Here is a 19404-nt window from a genome sequence, read left to right as displayed (position 1 = left end):
TACCCCTATTCGGCTCACTTTAACAACATGTAATAGATTAGCATTTATTCATATATGTTGAGGGCCCGAGAATAGGATCTCGTCACAGGTCGGTCCACGGGGAAAACCTCTTGTTTTCCTTTGTTCCTTCCTGCTCTTGATGAACCTATCTTGGCGCCTTGGTGATTTGTTCAAGAGATCACCAACTCTCCTAACTCACTTCTTTAAATGAATATTTGATATCTTCATTCAATAATGGTGTCTCCTTAAATAGGAGATTACAAGAGTCCTAATCTTAGGGAATCCCCTTGCTGAATAGGGAGACTTCCAGTTCTATCTTGCTAAGGATAAGATAAGTTAATCCTAATCTGATAATCCACTAATAAGATAAGAGCAATAGAATAAGATAAGAACGATAAGATAAGAACAAGCAAGATGATCTAATCTAATCTGGATGAGACTGCTGTTGCCGAACTAGGTAGGATGAGAATCATTGAATCACTGTTGCTGCTGGCGGTGGGTCAGGTTCCTGCTGCTGCTGGCGGTGATGATACTTCTTCCCGAGGAATGCACCCATAACATTACTCCCCTCCTGGACTAAGAGCTTGTCCTCAAGCTCGAACTCCGGATACGTGGCTTGGAACTCTGCCAATGGGATCCAGGTGGCTTCGGCTGATGGTAAGCTACCCCATTCCACCAAGACTTCAAGAATTCCTCGATTGAAACGAGAGCGGGTGAGAGCCGTAGGCTGGGGAACAAGTTTGCCATCTTTCAAGGGTGGCAGGGAGGGGACTTGGTCCGGAGGAACACCCGTAAATGGTTTCAGCAAGGAGATGTGGAAAACATCATGAATCTGGCTGTTCTCCGGCAATTCCAGCTGGTAGGCCACATTGCCAATCCGCCGTAGAACCTTGAAGGGCCCATAGAACTTGGGGGCCAGTTTTGGGGCAGCCTTGTGGCGCAAGGAGCGTTGCCGGTAGGGCTGGAGTTTTAACCAAACAAATTGTCCTGGTTTGAACGACAGTGCTCGGTGGTGCTTGTCATAGTTGAGCTTCATGCGGAGCTGGGCCTGCTGTAAGCGAAGGTGGACATCGGCTAGGAGGGCATCGCGTTCTTGTAAGGAGTGATCAATTTCTTCCAAACGAGTAGAACTAGGCTCATAGGACAGCAAGCGAGGAGGGTCCTGACCATAAACGATGCGAAAGGGAGTCATGCCGAGGGAAGAATGGTAGGCCGTGTTGTAACAGTATTCGGCCCAAGGAAGCCAATCCACCCACCGTCGCGGTTGATCCCCTACGAAGCAACGGAGATACATCTCGATTGTGCGGTTGACCACCTCCGGCTGACCGTCGGTCTGTCGATGATAAGCTGAGGAGAAGGCCAGGGTGGTGCCGTGCAGCCGAAATAACTCATTCCAGAAGGCACTAGTGTAAAGAAGGCGAGGGCAATTGAAGTGGCACTGTACGGATGTGATAGAGGAATGAAGTGGGCATATTTAGAGAAGCGATCTACTACCACGAAGAGGACCGATTTGCCACCTACCTTGGGTAGACCCTCAATGAAGTCCATTGAGATGTCAGCCCAGATCTGTGTCGGGATCGAAAGGGGCTGAAGGAGGCCTGCCGGGTGTAGGTTTTCCCATTTATGCTATTGGCACGTGGAGCAATTCTAGACAAAATCCCGAATAGAAGTCTTCATACCTCGCCAATGAAAATTAGCTCGGATGCGGTATAGCGTTTTCTGAACGCCTTCATGGGTGGAGTTATGGATGCTGGTGAAAATCAACGGGGAGTCTGGCGGGAGATGTACCCGGCCTTTATATAGTACCAACCCGTCCTTAAACGACCAATTGGAGTCGGCAGTGCCAGACTGGATCTTCTGGACTAGGAGCGACCATTCTGGAGACTGTGGCGTTGCCTTCTTAATGTTGTCTAACAAAGAGATCCGGGGTTGGGAAATTCCCCACAGAGCCATCGCGTCTTCATCTCGCCTAGACAAGTTATCAGCTACGCGATTTGAGGATCCTGCCTTGTATTCCACCCGGAAATCGAACCCGAGCAGTTTGCTAACCCAATGTTGCTGAGGGGAAGTGGTGAGGCGTTGCTCCAACAGGTACTTGAGGCTGTAATGATCAGTTTTGACGACGAACGACCGCCCCCACAAATACGGCCTCCAGTGATGGACAGCTCGGGCTAGGCCGATTAGTTCGCGCTCATAGGCTGGAAGCTTCAGTTGCCGATCGGCCAGTCTGCGGCTGAAGAAAGCAATCGGGTGCCCTTGCTGCTGTAACACGGCCCTGATACCCAGTCCAGAGGCATCGCGCTCGACTATAAATTCGAGAGGGAAATTTGGTAATTGCAGGACTGGGGTGGAAGACAGGGCGTTTCTCAGTGTTAGAAAAGCTGTATTGGCTGCATCGTCCCACCGGAAGGAATTTTTCTTTAACAAGTTGGTTAACAGGGCAGCCAATAGTCCATAATTCTGTACAAATTTGCGGTAGTAACCCGTTAATCCGAGGAACCCGCGTAAGGCCTTGGTTGATTGAAGCTTGGGCCATTCCTTGATAACCTGAATTTTGGAACTGTCAACCGTCACACCTTGCCCATGGATGACGTGGCCGAGATAAGAACCTGTCGCTCCCCGAAGGAGCACTTGGACCGTTTGCGGAAGAGTTTGTGTTGGTGTAGGAGCTCGAAAACGGTCCGTAGGTGGTGCATATGCTCTACCCATGATTTGCTATAGACGAGGATGTCATCAAAGAATACTAAAACAAATTTGCGCAGATGGGGCTGAAATACCTTGTTCATCAATGACTGGAATGTGGATGGGGTGTTGGAGAGACCGAATGGCATGACTAAAAATTCGAAGTGGCCATGGTGGGTTTGACAGGCAGTCTTCTTCACGTCACCGAGAGCCATGCGAACCTGGAAATACCCGGACTTGAGGTCCAACTTAGAGAAGTATTGAGCACCATGCAGCTCGTCCAGCAGTTCGTCCACAACGGGCATAGGGAACTTATCCTTGATCGTCCGGCCGTTGAGCTCTCTGTAGTCAACACAGAACCTCCAAGTTCCATCCTGCTTCGCCACCAACAGAACCGACGAAGAGAAAGGGGAGTGACTCTTGCGTATGATCCCTTGTTTCAGCATCTCTGTACATTGTTTTTCTATCTCGTCCTTCTGTAGGTGAGGGTAGCGATAAGGACGGACAACGACTGGTTCTGAACCCGCCACCAAAGGAATTCGATGGTCGCATGCTCAGGGAGGAGGGAGTCCCTTGGGTTCCTGGAATATATCTGAAAACTCGGCGAGGAGTCTTTCCATGGCCGCCGGTTCTGTCTGAAGTGCATGGACCTGTGGTGTCTTCTCTTTAACCCTGCAACCATGCCACGCAACTTGCTTCCCATTTAGGTGGAATGTCATTGTGAGTGCGCTGAAGTTCCATAAAATTGGGCCTAGGGTAATTAACCATTTGACCCCAAGAACAATATCGAACCCATCCAAGGAGAGTACAAATAAATCAGCAAAAAATAGTTCAGAATTGACCTGTATCGGGACATTCTTACAAATTCCCGGACTGTGAACTCTTTCACCGTTTGCGACGGCTACCTGTAGTCGTGGCCGGAGTTCCATTGGTAGTTTTAACTGAAGGGCGGCATGTTCACTTATGAAGTTGTGTGTGCACCCTGAATCGACGAGAATGCACACCGGTGATCGCACGGAGAGAGATCTCCGGCTCGAATACGACGGGTTCTTCTTCATCCTCCTCTTGCTCATCGACTAGGAGGCAAAAAAGCCTCTTGCACCTATGTCCTGCCGAGTAGAGGTCATCGCAGTTGAAATATTGGCCTCTCGCTCGGCGTTCTGCCATTTTTGCCCTGGTCAAACACTTAATGGGTGGAGCGGCCATGTTGCTACCTGCACTTGTCACCGATCTAGAGGTGGTGGTTGTCTGAGATCTTAGTTCCCGGCTGGTTGCAGAAGAGGGGTTCGTTGTCGCTGATTTTGGGGGTGCCCATGAGTTCGGTGGACGACCCACATTGTAGGTCCCGTGGCTGAGCTGCAGCTTGCGCTCGAATGTGCGGGCTAAGTTCATGGCTGTAACCAAATTTGGGGGATTCTGCATTTCGACATCCACCCGCAGGGGTTCTGCTAACCCTGCCGTGAACATGTCCACCTGCTAGTCTGGTTGCACTGAGGATGCCCTCGCGAGGAGGGTTTGGAACTGGCGCTGGTATTCTGCTACCGTGCCAGTCTGTTTAAGGTTAATCAACTCGCCTAGGGGGTTGCTGGTCAGTGGGGGTCCAAACCTAAGAAGGCAATAGGACTTAAACTGGGGCCAACCGAGCCCAGGTTCTTCTTGTTCTAACCGATAGAACCAAAGTTGTGCTTCCTCTGTTAAGTGAAAGGCGGCTAGACTTACCTTATCCCGGTCGTCTGTCCGTTGATTCCGAAAAAACTGCTCGCACCGACTGGAATTCTAACCTGCTGTACTTGGGGATGATTGCGGCTCCTTGGCTAACGGACTGCTGTTCGCCATAAGACTCTGGCAGATCTGGTCGGCGGCCGCTAGTGGCTGTCCCCCCTTCAGTGTTCCTTTCCTTGCTAGAAAGGAATAACTCCATCAGACGCCGCAGCTCCCTTATTTCGTCTTTGATCTCACGTACTTCGGAACTGGTCTGCACGAGTTGGTGCACGAGGTCGTGGACCCTGGATGGCAGCTGCTCCAGATCTCCCATGACGCCTTGCTCTGATACCAAGTTGTTGAGGGCCCGAGAATAGGATCTCGTCACGGGTCGGTCCACGGGGAAAACCTCCTGTTTTCCCTTGTTCCTTCCTGCTCTTGATGAACCTATCTTGGCGCCTTGGTGATTTGTTCAAGAGATCACCAACTCTCCTAACTCACTTCTTTAACTGAATATTCGATATCCTCATTCAATAATGGTGTCTCCTTAAATAGGAGATTACAGGAGTCCTAATCTTAGGGAGTCTCCTTGCTGAATAGGGAGACTTCCAGTTCTATCTTGCTAAGGATAAGATAAGTTAATCCTAATATGATAATCCACTAATAAGATAAGATAAGAGCAATAGAATAAGATAAGAACAAGCAAGATGATCTAATCTAATCTGGATGAGACTGCTGTTGCCGAACTGGGTAGGATGAGAATCATTGAATCACTGCTGCTGCTGGCGGTGGGTCAGGTTCCTGCTGCTGCCGGCGGCGATGATACTTCTTCCCGAGGAATGCGTCCATAACAATATATTATTTTTTCTGCAATGGACAATGCATTCTGCTAGAATGGACTCAATTAATTCTATTATTTTAATTATATCCAATTTATAAATTCTAATAAAATATATTTTAAAATTTTCATAATAATCAACTATTTGCTATATATTTTTGAAAGATAATAAACCAATTACAATATGATAACCACAGTTTTAAGGATCTAAAATATATTAAAACCTGTAAAGAGGTGGACCTATGCTCCTCCTTTTTCTTCTATACATATGTAGCAATAAAATTTCTCACTTATCAAAGAGAGGATCTAATAAGCTTGTAATATAGTATATCCAGTACTAGAAGATTACTTTATTTTGCTATTTTATACCTTCTGTGATTAACAAGGAGAAAGACCTATCATAGTAGAAAATGCATATCCAGTGCATTGTTGTCTCTAAGTCATCAAGTAATCAAGAACAAAGTGATGATGACAAGTAAGGTATTAGTATGCCTTTTCTTGTATGAAGAAATAATATCTAATTCTGGAATTGTATCCCTATTTTATTTGGGTGTTTCAACCCTGAATCCCTGATGTGTGTATTTGCAGGTTATATTGGTTCTGTTTCCTTTCTGGACACTATATTGAAGGTTATTGATAAGCTACGATCAGTTAACCCTAAACTTGTATATGGTAAGTAAAATTCTACCTTTCAGTGCAAACTGCCTTTGAGCCTTATCTTCAACCCTAATGTTGGAATTTAGTTATCATTTTGAGTTTTGTTTATGGATTTTGTTTTATTGAGCTCATCTTTTAGTGGAACTTTTAAGTAGTTTGTCAGCTCCTTAATGGCTGAATGGCATGTTAAGTTGTTCATTGTACCCTAAATATTTTATCATATGACTATTTTATCCCCTAAAAGAGAAATCAATATGTTATTAGTTAAGCCACTACAGCCTTAATTAAAGGGCTCCCCCTAAACCATAAGTTTTTCTTCTTTTTTTTTTTGTGTGTGTGGGGGGGTCTGATTTGATTTGTTGAATGTACAGTAAAGATAAAAGGCATCTGGTGAATCTCCTACACTGAAAGAAATTGGGAATGTAATATTATCTTTAGCTGACTAATATTCCTATATGTAGAGACTGGTAATGTTGTTTTGTATAAAAGATGATCGATCCTATTTTGATTTGGATTCTAATTTCATTTTCTTTGCATTCTTTTCTTTTGTTATCAACTACTATTTTGGAAGTTTCTCTTCTTATTGATTAGAAAAGCAAACCAACTAAATATTTTTAATATTGTATTTATTTTTGTGCTTGTATTGAATTTAAGAAATATAATTGGCTGTCAGCTGCTTGTCTTGTCATCTTGTTCCTTAATAACAACACTGGAAAGCAAATAAGCACCTAACTATGTAGTTCTTTCATCTATTGGTTAGTGATAGAAGTAACTTGTTTTCTAATGATTAAAAAAAATCTTTTCTAATGATCTTGCTATAAGTTAATCTAGCACTGTGTTGGTGGTTGTATTTTTTATTAATTTGGAATCTTTGTGTCTAGTTTGTGATCCTGTGATGGGCGATGAAGGAAAGCTTTATGTTCCTCCAGACATGGTATCTGTATATCGGGAGAAGGTGAGCTCCTCCTCCCTTCTTAATTTCTTTGTTTGGATAGTAAGAGCATGAGCAGTTTAGTTGATAGGAGTATTTTTAACGGGTAAAATTTGTATTTCTGAACATTGACTTGAACGAACTAATCTTCATGTTCATAAAGAACTTGTTTTCACAAATCAGAATATCTGTACTCTCACAAATCAGAAAAACCATATACTCTGCATATGGTGATTTTTCTTCCCTATCTTCAGTTCTTTACAATGATTTATGGATTATGTAGTAGGAATTGGGAAACCATGGGACTTTTTCTCTTCTTGTGATGGTATTGCAAAGGATATGATAAATTGGAACTTGATTTTAACCTCTAAAAGATGTTGGATACCTATGGATATGCTGAAAATGATCAAAGTGTTCATGTCCACATACATACAAATATATGAAGAACCCTTGCAATAGAATCATACTTGAGCAGCTACTTTAGATATCTATATGAGAGAATAATCCACAATGTAGAAATATCATCTAGCAGGATCTATACAGCCATTACAATCATTGTTGAAGTACTATCTTTGAGACTTAAGAGTGTAACCCCTTCCATTTCCACGCAACTTTAAGGTGGCTTCATTCAAGATAGGCAAATTGTTGATCAAATTTTGGTTGCCAACAAATGCATCGAGGAAGAAAAAAGGAGATCTGGTGACAGAGGAGTTGTGTGTAAGTTGGATGTCGAGAAAGTCTATGATTTTGTGGCCAGGTCTTCTTTAATAGAGGTAATGAGGAAATGTGGATTTAGGGAGAAATGGTGCAAATGGATTGTTGGTTGTTTACAAACTTGTCATTTTTTGGTCTTGGCCAATGGTGTTGTATGGGAATTTTTCTCCACTTACAAAGGTCTTAGATGAGGGGACCCACTATCTCCTTTCCTTTTCACTCTAATAGTGGATGCGCTTAGTGGGTTGATTTCTAAAGTTAATAGGGACGCATTGTTCAGGGGTTGGGTAGTTGGGAGGAACAATATTGTGGTTACTTATCTCCAATTTGCCATCAATATAATGATCTTTTGTGATGGGAGTAATTTATGTCATACGAGGAGGTTGAGATTGCTGCTAAAGTTGTTTGAATCTTTGTCAAATTTGAGTATAAACTTCGAAAAGAGTTGTGTAGCTGGGGTAAATTTGGAGGACAGTGAATTAGGTGCAATAACGAAGACGCTAGGGTGTTCTACTAGTGTTTGGCCTATGAAATACCTAGTTCTTCGGTCTTCCTTTGGGATGCAATCCAAGGAGTGGTGATTTTTGGACCCTTGTCTTAGAAAAGTACAAGAAAAGGTTAGCAGCTTGGAAACATAACTATATTTCCTTGGGTGGAAGGATAACTTTGATCAAGTCCACTTTGACCAACCTTCCATTGTATTACCTCAGTTTTTGGGATGCTGAAAACAGTGACTAGAAAATTGGAGAAGTTAATGATGGATTTCTTGTGGGAGCTAGGGGAAGAAAAGAAAGATTATCTAGTGAATTGGGAAATGTTTTTGTAGGAGCAAGGAACAGGGTGGTTTGGGACTAGGAAGTGTTACATGTAAGAAATTAGCTTCGCTAGGCAAATTGTTGTGGAGGTTGTCCTTAGAGAATGAAAAGCTATGGCAGTGTGGTAACAAGCATACATGGTCCTTCACATATTTTCTATATATTATATAAACATATGAATATATACATATATTATATTTATAATAATCTATTTATAAATATATGATATATATTATATATTTTTATAATATTTATACTATATTATATATCATTTATTATTATAATATAATATCATACATATATTTATAATATATATTATAAATATAAAAAACCAAAAAACCGAAGAACCGAACCAGTCAAAAACCAAAACCAGTCAACCAGTTAACCAGTTGTACCGGTTCGGTTTCGGTTCGAAGAAATCAAAAAACCAGTAGGACTGGTTCAGTTTGAAAAAAATGGCCATGGTTCGGTTAACCGAACTGTGGACACCCCTAGTGGTGAGGTGCCTCTTAAAGATGCTTTTCCTTCTCTTTTTGTTTATCCATTATAAAGAAGAGCCAATCTCTAAGTTTTACTCCTTGTCTAATTGATAGCCCAGGATTTGGGCTTTAGAAGAGGTTTGAGGGAGGTTAATTATTTTCTTATTGGTGAGTTATTGCTTCTCCTAAAGTTAATTATGGTTGATTCCTCCAAGTCTGATGGAAGGATTTGCACTCCTAATTCAAAAGGTCTCTTCTCTTGTGCTTCTTTTTTTAAGAGTCTTGTGTCCCCAAATACTTTTCCATCTTTCGTGGTATGTGAATTCTGGTGTAAACTTGTTCCCCTAAAGATTGAGGCTTTTTGATGGGAGGGATTTCATGGAAAATTTAGTACTTTGGGTGCGCTGCAAAAAATTGGAAACAACCTCTCTATCCCTTCCTAGACCCCCATGTTGGCGGGAGCCTCGTACACTAGGCTGCCCTTATGTGTTGCAAAAAAGAAAAAAAAAATGTTTGTTTATCCTCATATTGGTGCATTCTCTACAAGGCAAATGGTGAAACTGGTTACCACCTACTAATCTCTTGTCCATTTGTTACTTTTATTTGGGAATGGTTCTTTTCTCTCTTTGGGTGTAGGTGGACTCTACTTACAAGCTTGACTAGTTTGTTTGAGGCTGTAATCTTCAGTTGACCAAGAAGAAGAAGAAGATTGATGTGGAGATGTACCAGGGTCGCTATGTTGTGGATAGTATGAGAGGAGAGGAATGCAAGAATCTTCAAGGAAGAAGGGAGAAGCATGGAAACAATTTTAGAGTGTATCACAACAAGGGTGATTCACTGTAAAATCTTTGGACTTGTTCTGATCTTATTCCTTTGATAACCTGAGGGGAATTGGAGGGAAAGATAAGTGGTTGCCACTTCAACAAGGAAGCAAACTTCAAAAAGATTGGGAACCACCTTAAGAAAATTTTATAAAACTAAAATTTGATGGAAACAGCTTTGGCAACCCAGGCCCCTCGGGAATTGGAGGGGTTTTTCAGGGACAGGGATGGTAGTATAATATTCTTGTACTTGGGTCCTGTTGACATGGGGGATTCAACAAGAGCTGAATTGCTTGCTATACTATTTGGAGTTAAAAAAGGAAAGAGAGATGAACCTTGGGAGGGTGGTCATTGAAGGGGACTCTCAAGTGGTGGTTGGTTGGTTGAAGGATGAGAAAGACTGCTTGGACTCATAGAGATACTATTACAAAGATCAAATGGATAATGTAGGAGATGGCAATAAAAACTCAATGGGTACCAAGGGCGGCTAATGGTTTGGCTGATGCATTAGCCAAGCAAGGGGCAAATAGGGGTGATTCATATTGGGCACAAGTGTAATCATTGTATTTCATATATCTCTGTTCCGGATCCTCTAGATCCTCATAGTGCATATTTTTCTGTTTATATAATGAAATGAAATCTTGGAGACACATGCAGGAATAGGTGATGGATAGATTTACCCTTGTATTTCTGAGGGGCAATGCTGCCCTGTCCCAACATGGCTAGGTGTAGTTTTCTAATTTTATTTTTCTTTTACCAATAAAACTTAAGATGGCCACCTTTGAAAAACCTTTCTCTTTCTCTCTCTCTCTCTCACACACACACAACTGTTATGTCATTGAAATTGAACTAAAATATGCCAGGATCTTAAGTTCAGGAACCAATATTGAAGGCTCTGCGCTTGTTTATTTATTTATTTTTGATTCTGTAACTCTTTCATTTGACATGTAAGAAAATTTGGTGTTATGATTTCACAAAAATTTTGATTCTGAACATATTTTTTTGTATAGGTTGTCCCTGTTGCTTCAATGTTGACCCCTAACCAATTTGAGGCAGAGCAGTTGACAGGACTCAGGTACTATTTATAGTTTTTTTCTCCCTTTTGAAGCATTTTGATGATGCATAACTTGTGAAAGCTGAACCACTGTAGTCGAAGTAGCAGAGAAGAGGAGAAGAAGAAGAGATGCTGAAAATGTCGAACTGTACTAGCCAGTCGACCAGTTCTTTATTTATAGATGAATATAGTACAAGGTACAAGAAATTACTGGGATGCCCCTGATTAGTGATGGGACACCCAGATGACTTAAATCATTAAACAGGATTAGGCCCATTAACACAAGCCCAGTTACAAGATAAGTTAAACATAAGAATGGGCTAATAAGAACTCTTATCAGCCGAACATCACTCTAACATTCTAACAACTTGATGTCTTGCTTTTTTCCCTAATATTTTCTTCTTTTAATTTCTCATTTTATCCTAAAAGTCTTATTGAATTCTTGTCTTATTGATACAAGTATTGAAGGATTTGAAATATAAGATTTTTTTTTATTCTTTTTGATCAATAGTCAAGTGTTTTTTATGTACAAAGATATGCATAAGAGGGGTATATATCTATTGATATTTGGCTTGGATTTGATGGATGGAAACAAAATAGATTTGATCAAAGCCCCACTGGTCTGTAAGCCTTGATTTGCAATTTTGGGTCTTCTCTACAGCTTTCAGTCTTTTCTCTATCATCTTCTTTTGATGTGTGAAACATGGTTCAACTGATTTATATCATTTATGACTGGTTTTAGATGTTTTTGTTGTGTTGGTCTGTGTTAATATGTATTTACAAGATTTTGTAAATAACCAAAACTTAATGCATTTAAAGTATGAAGTTACTGTAGATGTTGACCAACAATGATATACTAAGTCTTCCATTCAGGATCTACAGAACATTAAATTTGATGCCTACCAACATCTGTCAAGATTTTAAACCAATGAATCTTGATCTGATCATGTATCTATGTTTTTTTTTTTTTTTTTTTCCGGTTGAGTAGTTTCCTGTATATAATCATTTCACTTCTTTGTGTTTTTATCTATTTGGAATTGTTCTTATTCCTTGTCAATTATGGCTACCTATTATGTTCTCAGTCCTGGTGTTCTCCGTTGCCTTGCAATGCTTTTCATAATTCTATCTAGAGTGATGCTCTGGAATTCAAGAAATATTCTAATATCATATGATTATCTTGGTTCTTTATTATTCCATCAACTGATTTGCTGCTCTAGTTATCACTTGCTAAAGGGATCATGTATATCTACAGAATTACTTCTGAAAGAGATGGCTTGGAAGCTTGTAACATTCTTCATGCTGCTGGACCTTCAAAGGTTTTTCTACTTCCATCAATCTACTTAAGATGAAACTTGTTAGAGTTTGAGTAACTTGGATTTTTTATTGCTTACTTAAGTCATGATTTTCATTTACTAACAAAAAGGGCTATCAAATCTTATTTCTTATGGGCATTATAATTAATTATGGATGGATACATGCTACAGTACAAATTACATTTCCATTCAACCAAGTACTTCACTGTGCTAGTGAATGGCTGTTTTCAGAGTTTCATTTCCTGGTTGAAATTTTGTTGTCTAATTTCTTATGATATTCTGACTGATATTTAGGTTAGAAAAAGAGAGGTTGGATTTTCTTTTAGAAAAATTAATAAATTTATCCAACTTGACAAGGTATTGGGTCTATGAGATAAACTGATGATTTTAAGGATTTAGTTGACTCCTTTCATTTTCGGAGACAGACTTATTTGAAAACTACTACTATATGGGAAATCAGTTTTTGTGACATGCTTCATGTGCTTATTAGCAAGTTGCATTGCCACAACATTATTTTTTTATTTTTTTGTGTTTGACTTTAAGGAAACCCAAGGGTGGTGTGTCGTGTTGATGTCTGTACCCTCTACATTATTTATTTAGTTGTTAAATAGGTTTTCTTGTGGATTTCATGCTTAATGTGTTTGTAAGGAAGCTGCATTACCACAATATATTTTGTATTTGACTTAAGGAAACCCAGGGGTGGTGATTTTTCTACTTTCTACCTTATTTATTTAATTGTTAAATAGGTTTTCTTGTGGACAATCTTTTCAAAATAGGTACACAAAAGTTTATTTTTTAAGTAACCATTTCTTTACTTTTATTTTCCTTTTCATATTGCTGTCAAACAGCCAAAAGCCTTGGTGCTCCCCCTCTCTCTCTGTTGTGGGAAATAGTTAATTTCATTCCTTGTTCTGTCATCAAGGATTTCACATCTCTGTGGACTTTGGTTCTTTTTTCTCATACATAATTTAAAGAACGTATGCACCATAACGATGAATAACTTAGTCTATGAGCTGCATGTTTTGTGTAAAGAGCATTTTCGTCCAGCGAGTTAGATACTTTATTTTTTGTTATTTGTAGCAATTGCTGAATTGGGTTCATGTTTCAGGTTGTGATAACCAGTGTACATATAGAGGATAATCTTCTCCTTATTGGAAGTCATCAAAAAGCAAAGGTAGAACTTTTTGTTGAAAAAGTAACACGTACATCAAATTTTCACTTATCTTGGAAAGCCAGTTCAGAGGTGCGACATGAATATGTAGTGATAGAAGTATTTTAAACAGTTGTTCTTTTTTAGTTATCAATTGTGGGGGACTGTAATTTGATAAGGCTTTATTTTTTAGTGGTCGTGGTCACATGCAATGTGCAAATGCATCTCCCTTGATCCGTGGTGTCTGATGTCAATAACCTATAACATGGGAAGGAAGGAAATAGTGTTTTCTTATTCCCTCTTTCCAGTTCACCCTAGGGTTTGATGCTCTCTTCTGGTCTAAACTGTCAAACTTAATTTTCACTGATATTCCTTTTGGCAACCATGGTGTGGGGAACTGGGAATTTCCTCATGGTTTGCTTTGGAAGAATTGAAATGCAATACTTTGTCCTATGGACAGGTGGATTCAGAATATAGAAAAGGTTCCAGCCCTTCCATTGTCTATGTTTGCTAAAAGGACAACCAATTAAAGCCTTTATTCTGCCATTCTAGGAAAAGGAAAATGTAGTCTATACTCTTACTGAACAAGGAGTTTATTCCATCCATATGGAAAGCTACACCAAATTTTGTGGTAGTTAAACTGTTAAGTATACATCCCTTAATGGAATTAATGAAGGAATTAGTGAAGTGGAACTTAGGTTTTCGATAAGACATTCATCTCCAATTATGAGCTTTTATTTGAAAGTAAACTATAATTATCATTTGTTTAGGATACTCACTAGTCACCCATGTGGAGAATTGCTTTATCCTTGGAGCCAGGATGTGATTGCTTACCATTTTTTTTATCTTTGTTTAGGCCTTGTATTGATGTTCAATTATAATTTCCAAATCTTAAATTATGTTTTGAAAAAATTGTGTTTCAATAACCTCTAAAATTGATCCATGTTCTCTACCATGTGATTTTCTTTTATGTTAGAACATACATCCTGATATCAAAATCAGGTCAGGTTTTTATAGTTACCATAATACTATTTTAAGTTTTAACTAGGTCCATGATAATTGCAGGATCAGCCGCCTCAGCAATTCAAGATTGTGATACCCAAGATTCCTGCATATTTTACGGTATGCTATTTTTTCCTGATAAGTTATTCATTAAAGAGAAAAAGAAGAACCCAACATACAAAAGCAACAAGGTCACATAAAACACAATGATATACAAGACAACCATAAAAGGAGTCCAAAAGTTTCCAATACATCTAAAATTTTATGATCCTTCACCAATTAAGATGTTCAATACAGGACTACAGCCCAAATATCATCTGAAGTGGTAAAGAGGTAATCCCATATCCTGCACCAAAGGTCTGGACAAACCTCTGACAAAGTAGGAACTTAGAAATCCCACTAAAGGGGGTGACCAGAAGTCACCCTAGAGAAGAATAAAAATTGCGTTACATTCAACCACCAGCCAAACCAAACCATCAACTTCCAGCAAAAGACGCACTCTAACAAACTAACTCTCCTATCCAGAAAATAGGTCACAAATCCAACAAACCCAGACAACACCCACTCGGTTGAAATTTAACTTTACCAAGAAACCCAGAAAACACCCACTCGATCAAAATCAAGGTTCAAAATTTCACAATGTATTGGCTCATATAAACCAGTATGTATCGTTCCGTTAAGGGCCTGATACATGGAATGCATAGAAATCAATTGTTTTGTTTCTTTTCACCTGTATTGGGCCGATACAGGACCATATTGGACCGTTTTGGGTTTGTGTCGGCCAATACGAACCCTATATGAGCTGATACTTTAATGTATGGACAGATATGTTACAAATTAATTACTCTCCCTCTCATTAATCTTTTTCTTATTGCTAATCCTTCTAATTAATTTCTCTCCCTCTCATTAATTAGTATAATTACATTAATTACTCCCTCTCTCTCTCTCTCTCTTTAATCTTTAAGGCAAGTTCAAATTTGAATCTCAAAATTGGACTAACACCTAAGGCACATAATTTTGGGCGTAAAATCTAAAGTAGGCCATAAGAAGATTTGAACTTTGGTCACATGATTACAATGACCATGAATCTACCACTACGTCCATATCTATTTTGTTGTTCAAATTTTATCCATTTTTATCCTTAAATAAACTTATTCTTTTTAGTGGATGTTTATTGGGGTTGGGGTGATTATGGGTCAAGTCAGGCCTAAGTCTTTTATGTATAAATTATAAAAGACTTATGGTTTAGCTAATTGACCAACTCTACCCTTACTGTTTACATATTGTCTTAAAGTACCCCTAAGTTTCTTAACAATTGACTAATTACTCCCCTGACGTTAGGGTTCCGTCACAATCCGCTCACATGTCACACCACGTGACTGTTATATTTTGACAAAATGACACTAATACCCTTTCTGTTACTGGAGTTTTTATTTTTCCTTTGTTCAGAAGGATCTCGAGATGCAGAGTCCAAGAGAGGGAGGAGCACAACACCAAAGAAGAAAGTAGGACTACGGAGAGAAAAGAGCAAAATAAATAGAAAGGGTGACATCTGAACTGGAGTTTTCATGGATTTTCAAGGGCATGTGAGATGGAAAGTTCCATTTAAGCTCAGAAGTCAGAAGATAAAACACAAGAAATTTCTTCATCATATAAGAGACCACTGACAGCTCTGCCCTAAACTCCTAAAGTAATTTGCTCCAACCAAATTTAGAGGAATCTCAGATGCGAAGAAATCAGAGGAAAGTCTTTTTCTTTGATCTTTGCCTGAGAGTCTTCATTCTGTGCAGTCATGTCTGCAGAGGTGGGTGCTGCTTGCTGAAGAAAATAATATCAGGGGAATACTCACTTATGGAGGTTGATATATTCAGTACAATGTCTATGGGAATCTTTTTGAGGTCCCTACTAAGTATGTTCCGCCGATATGGCCTGTTGGAAGAGGTGCTTATGGCATTGTCTGGTATGTTATCTCCGTTCTTGTTTCATCTGTTATGCCCCTGATTGCAGAGGCTTATCTCTCTCTCCGTTTCGGCGCAACTCTCTCAGTCTCTCCCTCTCTCACTCTCAGAGGCTTCTTCTGTTGGCTTTATGGTTCAGCTCGGTTCTGTCAAGCACATCTATGGTTCAGCTGGGTTACTGGAAAATTCCCATTTCTCTCTTTCCAAAATCTGAGTTTCAGTCGGGTGCATAAAATATCATCTTAGCAAAAGATCAACAAGGGATACAAAGGGCTTTGGGAAATCAGAAATTTTTTTCTACACTTGGAGCTTAAAAGCAAAATAATTCAGATACATCTCTTCCATATGTCGCTCATTCCTTGGTGATACCTCCTATTCCTAATCTTCTCACTACTCCAACTCCAAACCCAAGAAAAACACATAAACCATGAAACTAAACCTCCCTAATTTTTCTCATCACTGTCTTGGGTAATTTATGATCATGATCAGAACCAAAGGACAATCTCATCTGAGTAAAAACAAGGGTAGAATAACCCAAAAAGAAAATAAAAAAATAAAAAAATGAACACAGATTGCAAACCCTGAAATCTGATGTCTATTCATTTGGTATTCTCTTGCTGGAGCTTCTCAGCGGCAAATCCTCATGCCCAACGATCTTCTTAATTGGGTCAAATCCTCATGCCCAACTGTTGGATGCAACTTCCGGTAGTTGTCTGATGAGTGTAGAACAAATTACAGTTTTAGAAAATTTCATCGGTTGTGTTTTATTTTGAAAATTTGAGGAATAGTGAAGGGCAAATTTGACATTTCATTTTTTCCATTAGTACTTAACGACGATGTCAATTGTCAGAAAACTTAGGGGTACTTTAAGACAATATGTAAACAGTAAGGATAGAGTTAGTCAATTAGCTAAACCATAAGGGTAGTTTAAGAAATTTGCCCTATTTTATATTAAATAACATATAATATGCATATAATGTTTTTTGATACATTATATATTTATATAATATATATAAACTTTGATCAAAATTCAACTTTACAACTCACAAAGATACCTCCAAACCCTCCTAAGACTTCTAAACCAAATCCTCTACATAGTACATACAACTGAGACCCCCTTGACATCTTAACCCTAAACTCCCAATTAAACTCAAAGACAAGACTCCCAATTACTCAGCTTCACCAGTGGTTTGAGCATGAACCTCTTTGTTTCTCTTGCAAACTTCCTTGTTTTCTTCACTTTTTTGTTGGAACAACCCAAAATAAGCCCCCTTCTGTCTAGCCAAAATTTTTGACACCTGAACTCTTCAATTGATTCTTTTTCCATCTGAGTTTTCTTATTGCATTAGGACCCAGTCTTACAATCCTTCATATTTTCATAGCATGCATTGATCCTTTTTAAATCCAGAACCATATTCTTCTCAAAAACCTGTCTTGGAGCCACCTCTCAGTCCTCATTATCACCTTCCTCCATCACTCTGGATGCTCTTAAACTAGCTTGAGCCTCCTCTATTTCTAAATTGAATTCAGTTGTATCCATCTCCTTATCTTCCTCCTGCTCCATTTCCTCCAATTCTCTAAACACTGCTCTTGCAAATTCTTCACCCCAAGAAAAAAAAAAAACAGATGCAACATTTTACTTCCAGTTCTTTATTCACTACTTTCTCAATCTCAATCTTCCTTTATTATTAATGTGTTTCATCAATTATCAGTGTTCCGAAAATTCATCTCCAACTTCATGCTCTTTCCCTTCAATCTCATTTTCATTCTCTTCATCATTCTACTGTACACTTTTATCCCAATCTCCTTGCTATCACCATCCTCAAACCCTTCTTTACCCACTGTGGTATCCAACCCTAGTCCCTTCTTTCTTTTCATCTCTACCTCATTCCCCTTCACTTTTCTAAACAGCTTTCAATTGAGCTTTTGTGGTCTTTTACCCCACTTCTAAAGCCCTGCCACTTTTTGAAACCCTACCACTTCCATCACCCTTTGAACCTCAATGTCCTTTCTTGCTTCTAAATTTTCACTTCCATTCTCCTCCATTATCCCCTCTAATCTTTCACTTTCATTCATGCTTTCCCCCCTTACCTACTTTTCTTGTTTACCACTGCCCCTGTCGTGCTAATCACTTGATAAGCACTTCTTCGGATCTTTATTTCACCAATACCTACCTTGTTGCCAACATTTTCAAGCTTCTGGCAACTTACAGGACTTAAACCTCCTGCTTTTCTGTCAATATCGCTTGATGAGATTGATCAAAAATATCGCTTGATGCATCCTCACTCTTCCGTCAATCTGGGTTATTGAATAGACCTTGTTACCATTGTTTAAAGACTCTTTTCCTATTATTTGTTACTGAAAAGTTCTGCATGCCACACTAATGTGCATATTTTGGATATTACATGTATTTCTATATTGCTAAGAGTGTTGTATGTCCATGCTCACCTTTGTCCCTAATACAAGAGATCTACAGGGCTCTTGTCTAAAGTACCTCACACATAGAGGCAATATTTTGTGTTTTTGTGACCACATCCAAAATGGTCAAATTTTATAGACCGATTTACATTTATTATATATTTCTTGGCTAAATGGTGTAGAAATTACTAAGTTAGGGGTCATTTTCTCATGTTTTACTCGTTTCTACAAGAGGAGTGCTAATCATACTCTCATGAGTGAGAGATGTATTTTAAGGTGGTATAAATACAAAACCATTCCCATGTGAAAAGACAAACAGCTTCAACATGGACAGTGTAAAAGCCTTTGAAAAATGACAACATACATTATACATCTTTCTTACCACTGCACATGCCTGGATATTCTTGTAGGGCACCGGAGATCTGACAACTGCCTTATTACTGGGATGGAGTAATGTAAGACCTCGTAGATTTTTATATTAGATTAATCTTGTCACTGAGCATCATTATCTATTCTGAGTTCATTTCTTGCTGGACTTATTTCCATTGCTTTTTGTCCTGTATAGAAATATCCTGACGACCTTGATAGAGCATCAGAGCTTGCAGTGTCAAGCTTGCAGGTATGCTTTGTGACATTGCTACTGTTGTTTTATTTTGTTAGGTTTTATCAGTTTTTTTGCTTAGACATCATCAAGAGTAGGCAGTTGACCAGCTAAGTGATCTTATATAATATGACTAATTTATATAATAAAACTTATATAATAACTTGTATGCCCCTTTTTAACATATGAAAAGGCCATTACCCATTGTTGGGAGTTGGGACCAACAGTGGATATGTCCTTTATATATTAAAATGAATTATATGGGTACGC

At 39.2% G+C, this 19404-nt stretch overlaps 1 protein-coding gene across 1 annotated transcript in view; it reads left to right on the top strand.

Annotated features, from left to right (window-relative positions):
- SOS4 (pfkB-like carbohydrate kinase family protein) overlaps positions 1-19404 on the top strand; it is a 36374-nt gene that overhangs the window by 16081 nt on the left and 889 nt on the right. Inside the window, exons 5-12 of the mRNA XM_088903997.1 lie at positions 5810-5893; positions 6760-6833; positions 10649-10713; positions 11945-12008; positions 13114-13179; positions 14221-14277; positions 18944-18988; positions 19099-19152. Of these exons, the coding sequence (XP_088760123.1) occupies positions 5810-5893; positions 6760-6833; positions 10649-10713; positions 11945-12008; positions 13114-13179; positions 14221-14277; positions 18944-18988; positions 19099-19152 (509 nt within the window). The remainder of the gene's footprint in view (positions 1-5809; positions 5894-6759; positions 6834-10648; positions 10714-11944; positions 12009-13113; positions 13180-14220; positions 14278-18943; positions 18989-19098; positions 19153-19404) is intronic.

Source organism: Nelumbo nucifera, chromosome 4 (genome assembly GCF_055504915.1).
Source record: "Nelumbo nucifera cultivar China Antique chromosome 4, China Antique-T2T, whole genome shotgun sequence".
In the NCBI taxonomy this organism is placed as follows: domain Eukaryota; kingdom Viridiplantae; phylum Streptophyta; class Magnoliopsida; order Proteales; family Nelumbonaceae; genus Nelumbo; species Nelumbo nucifera.
The sequence above is the reverse complement of the archived record's forward strand: the minus strand, read 5'-3'. Positions and strand labels throughout refer to the sequence as shown.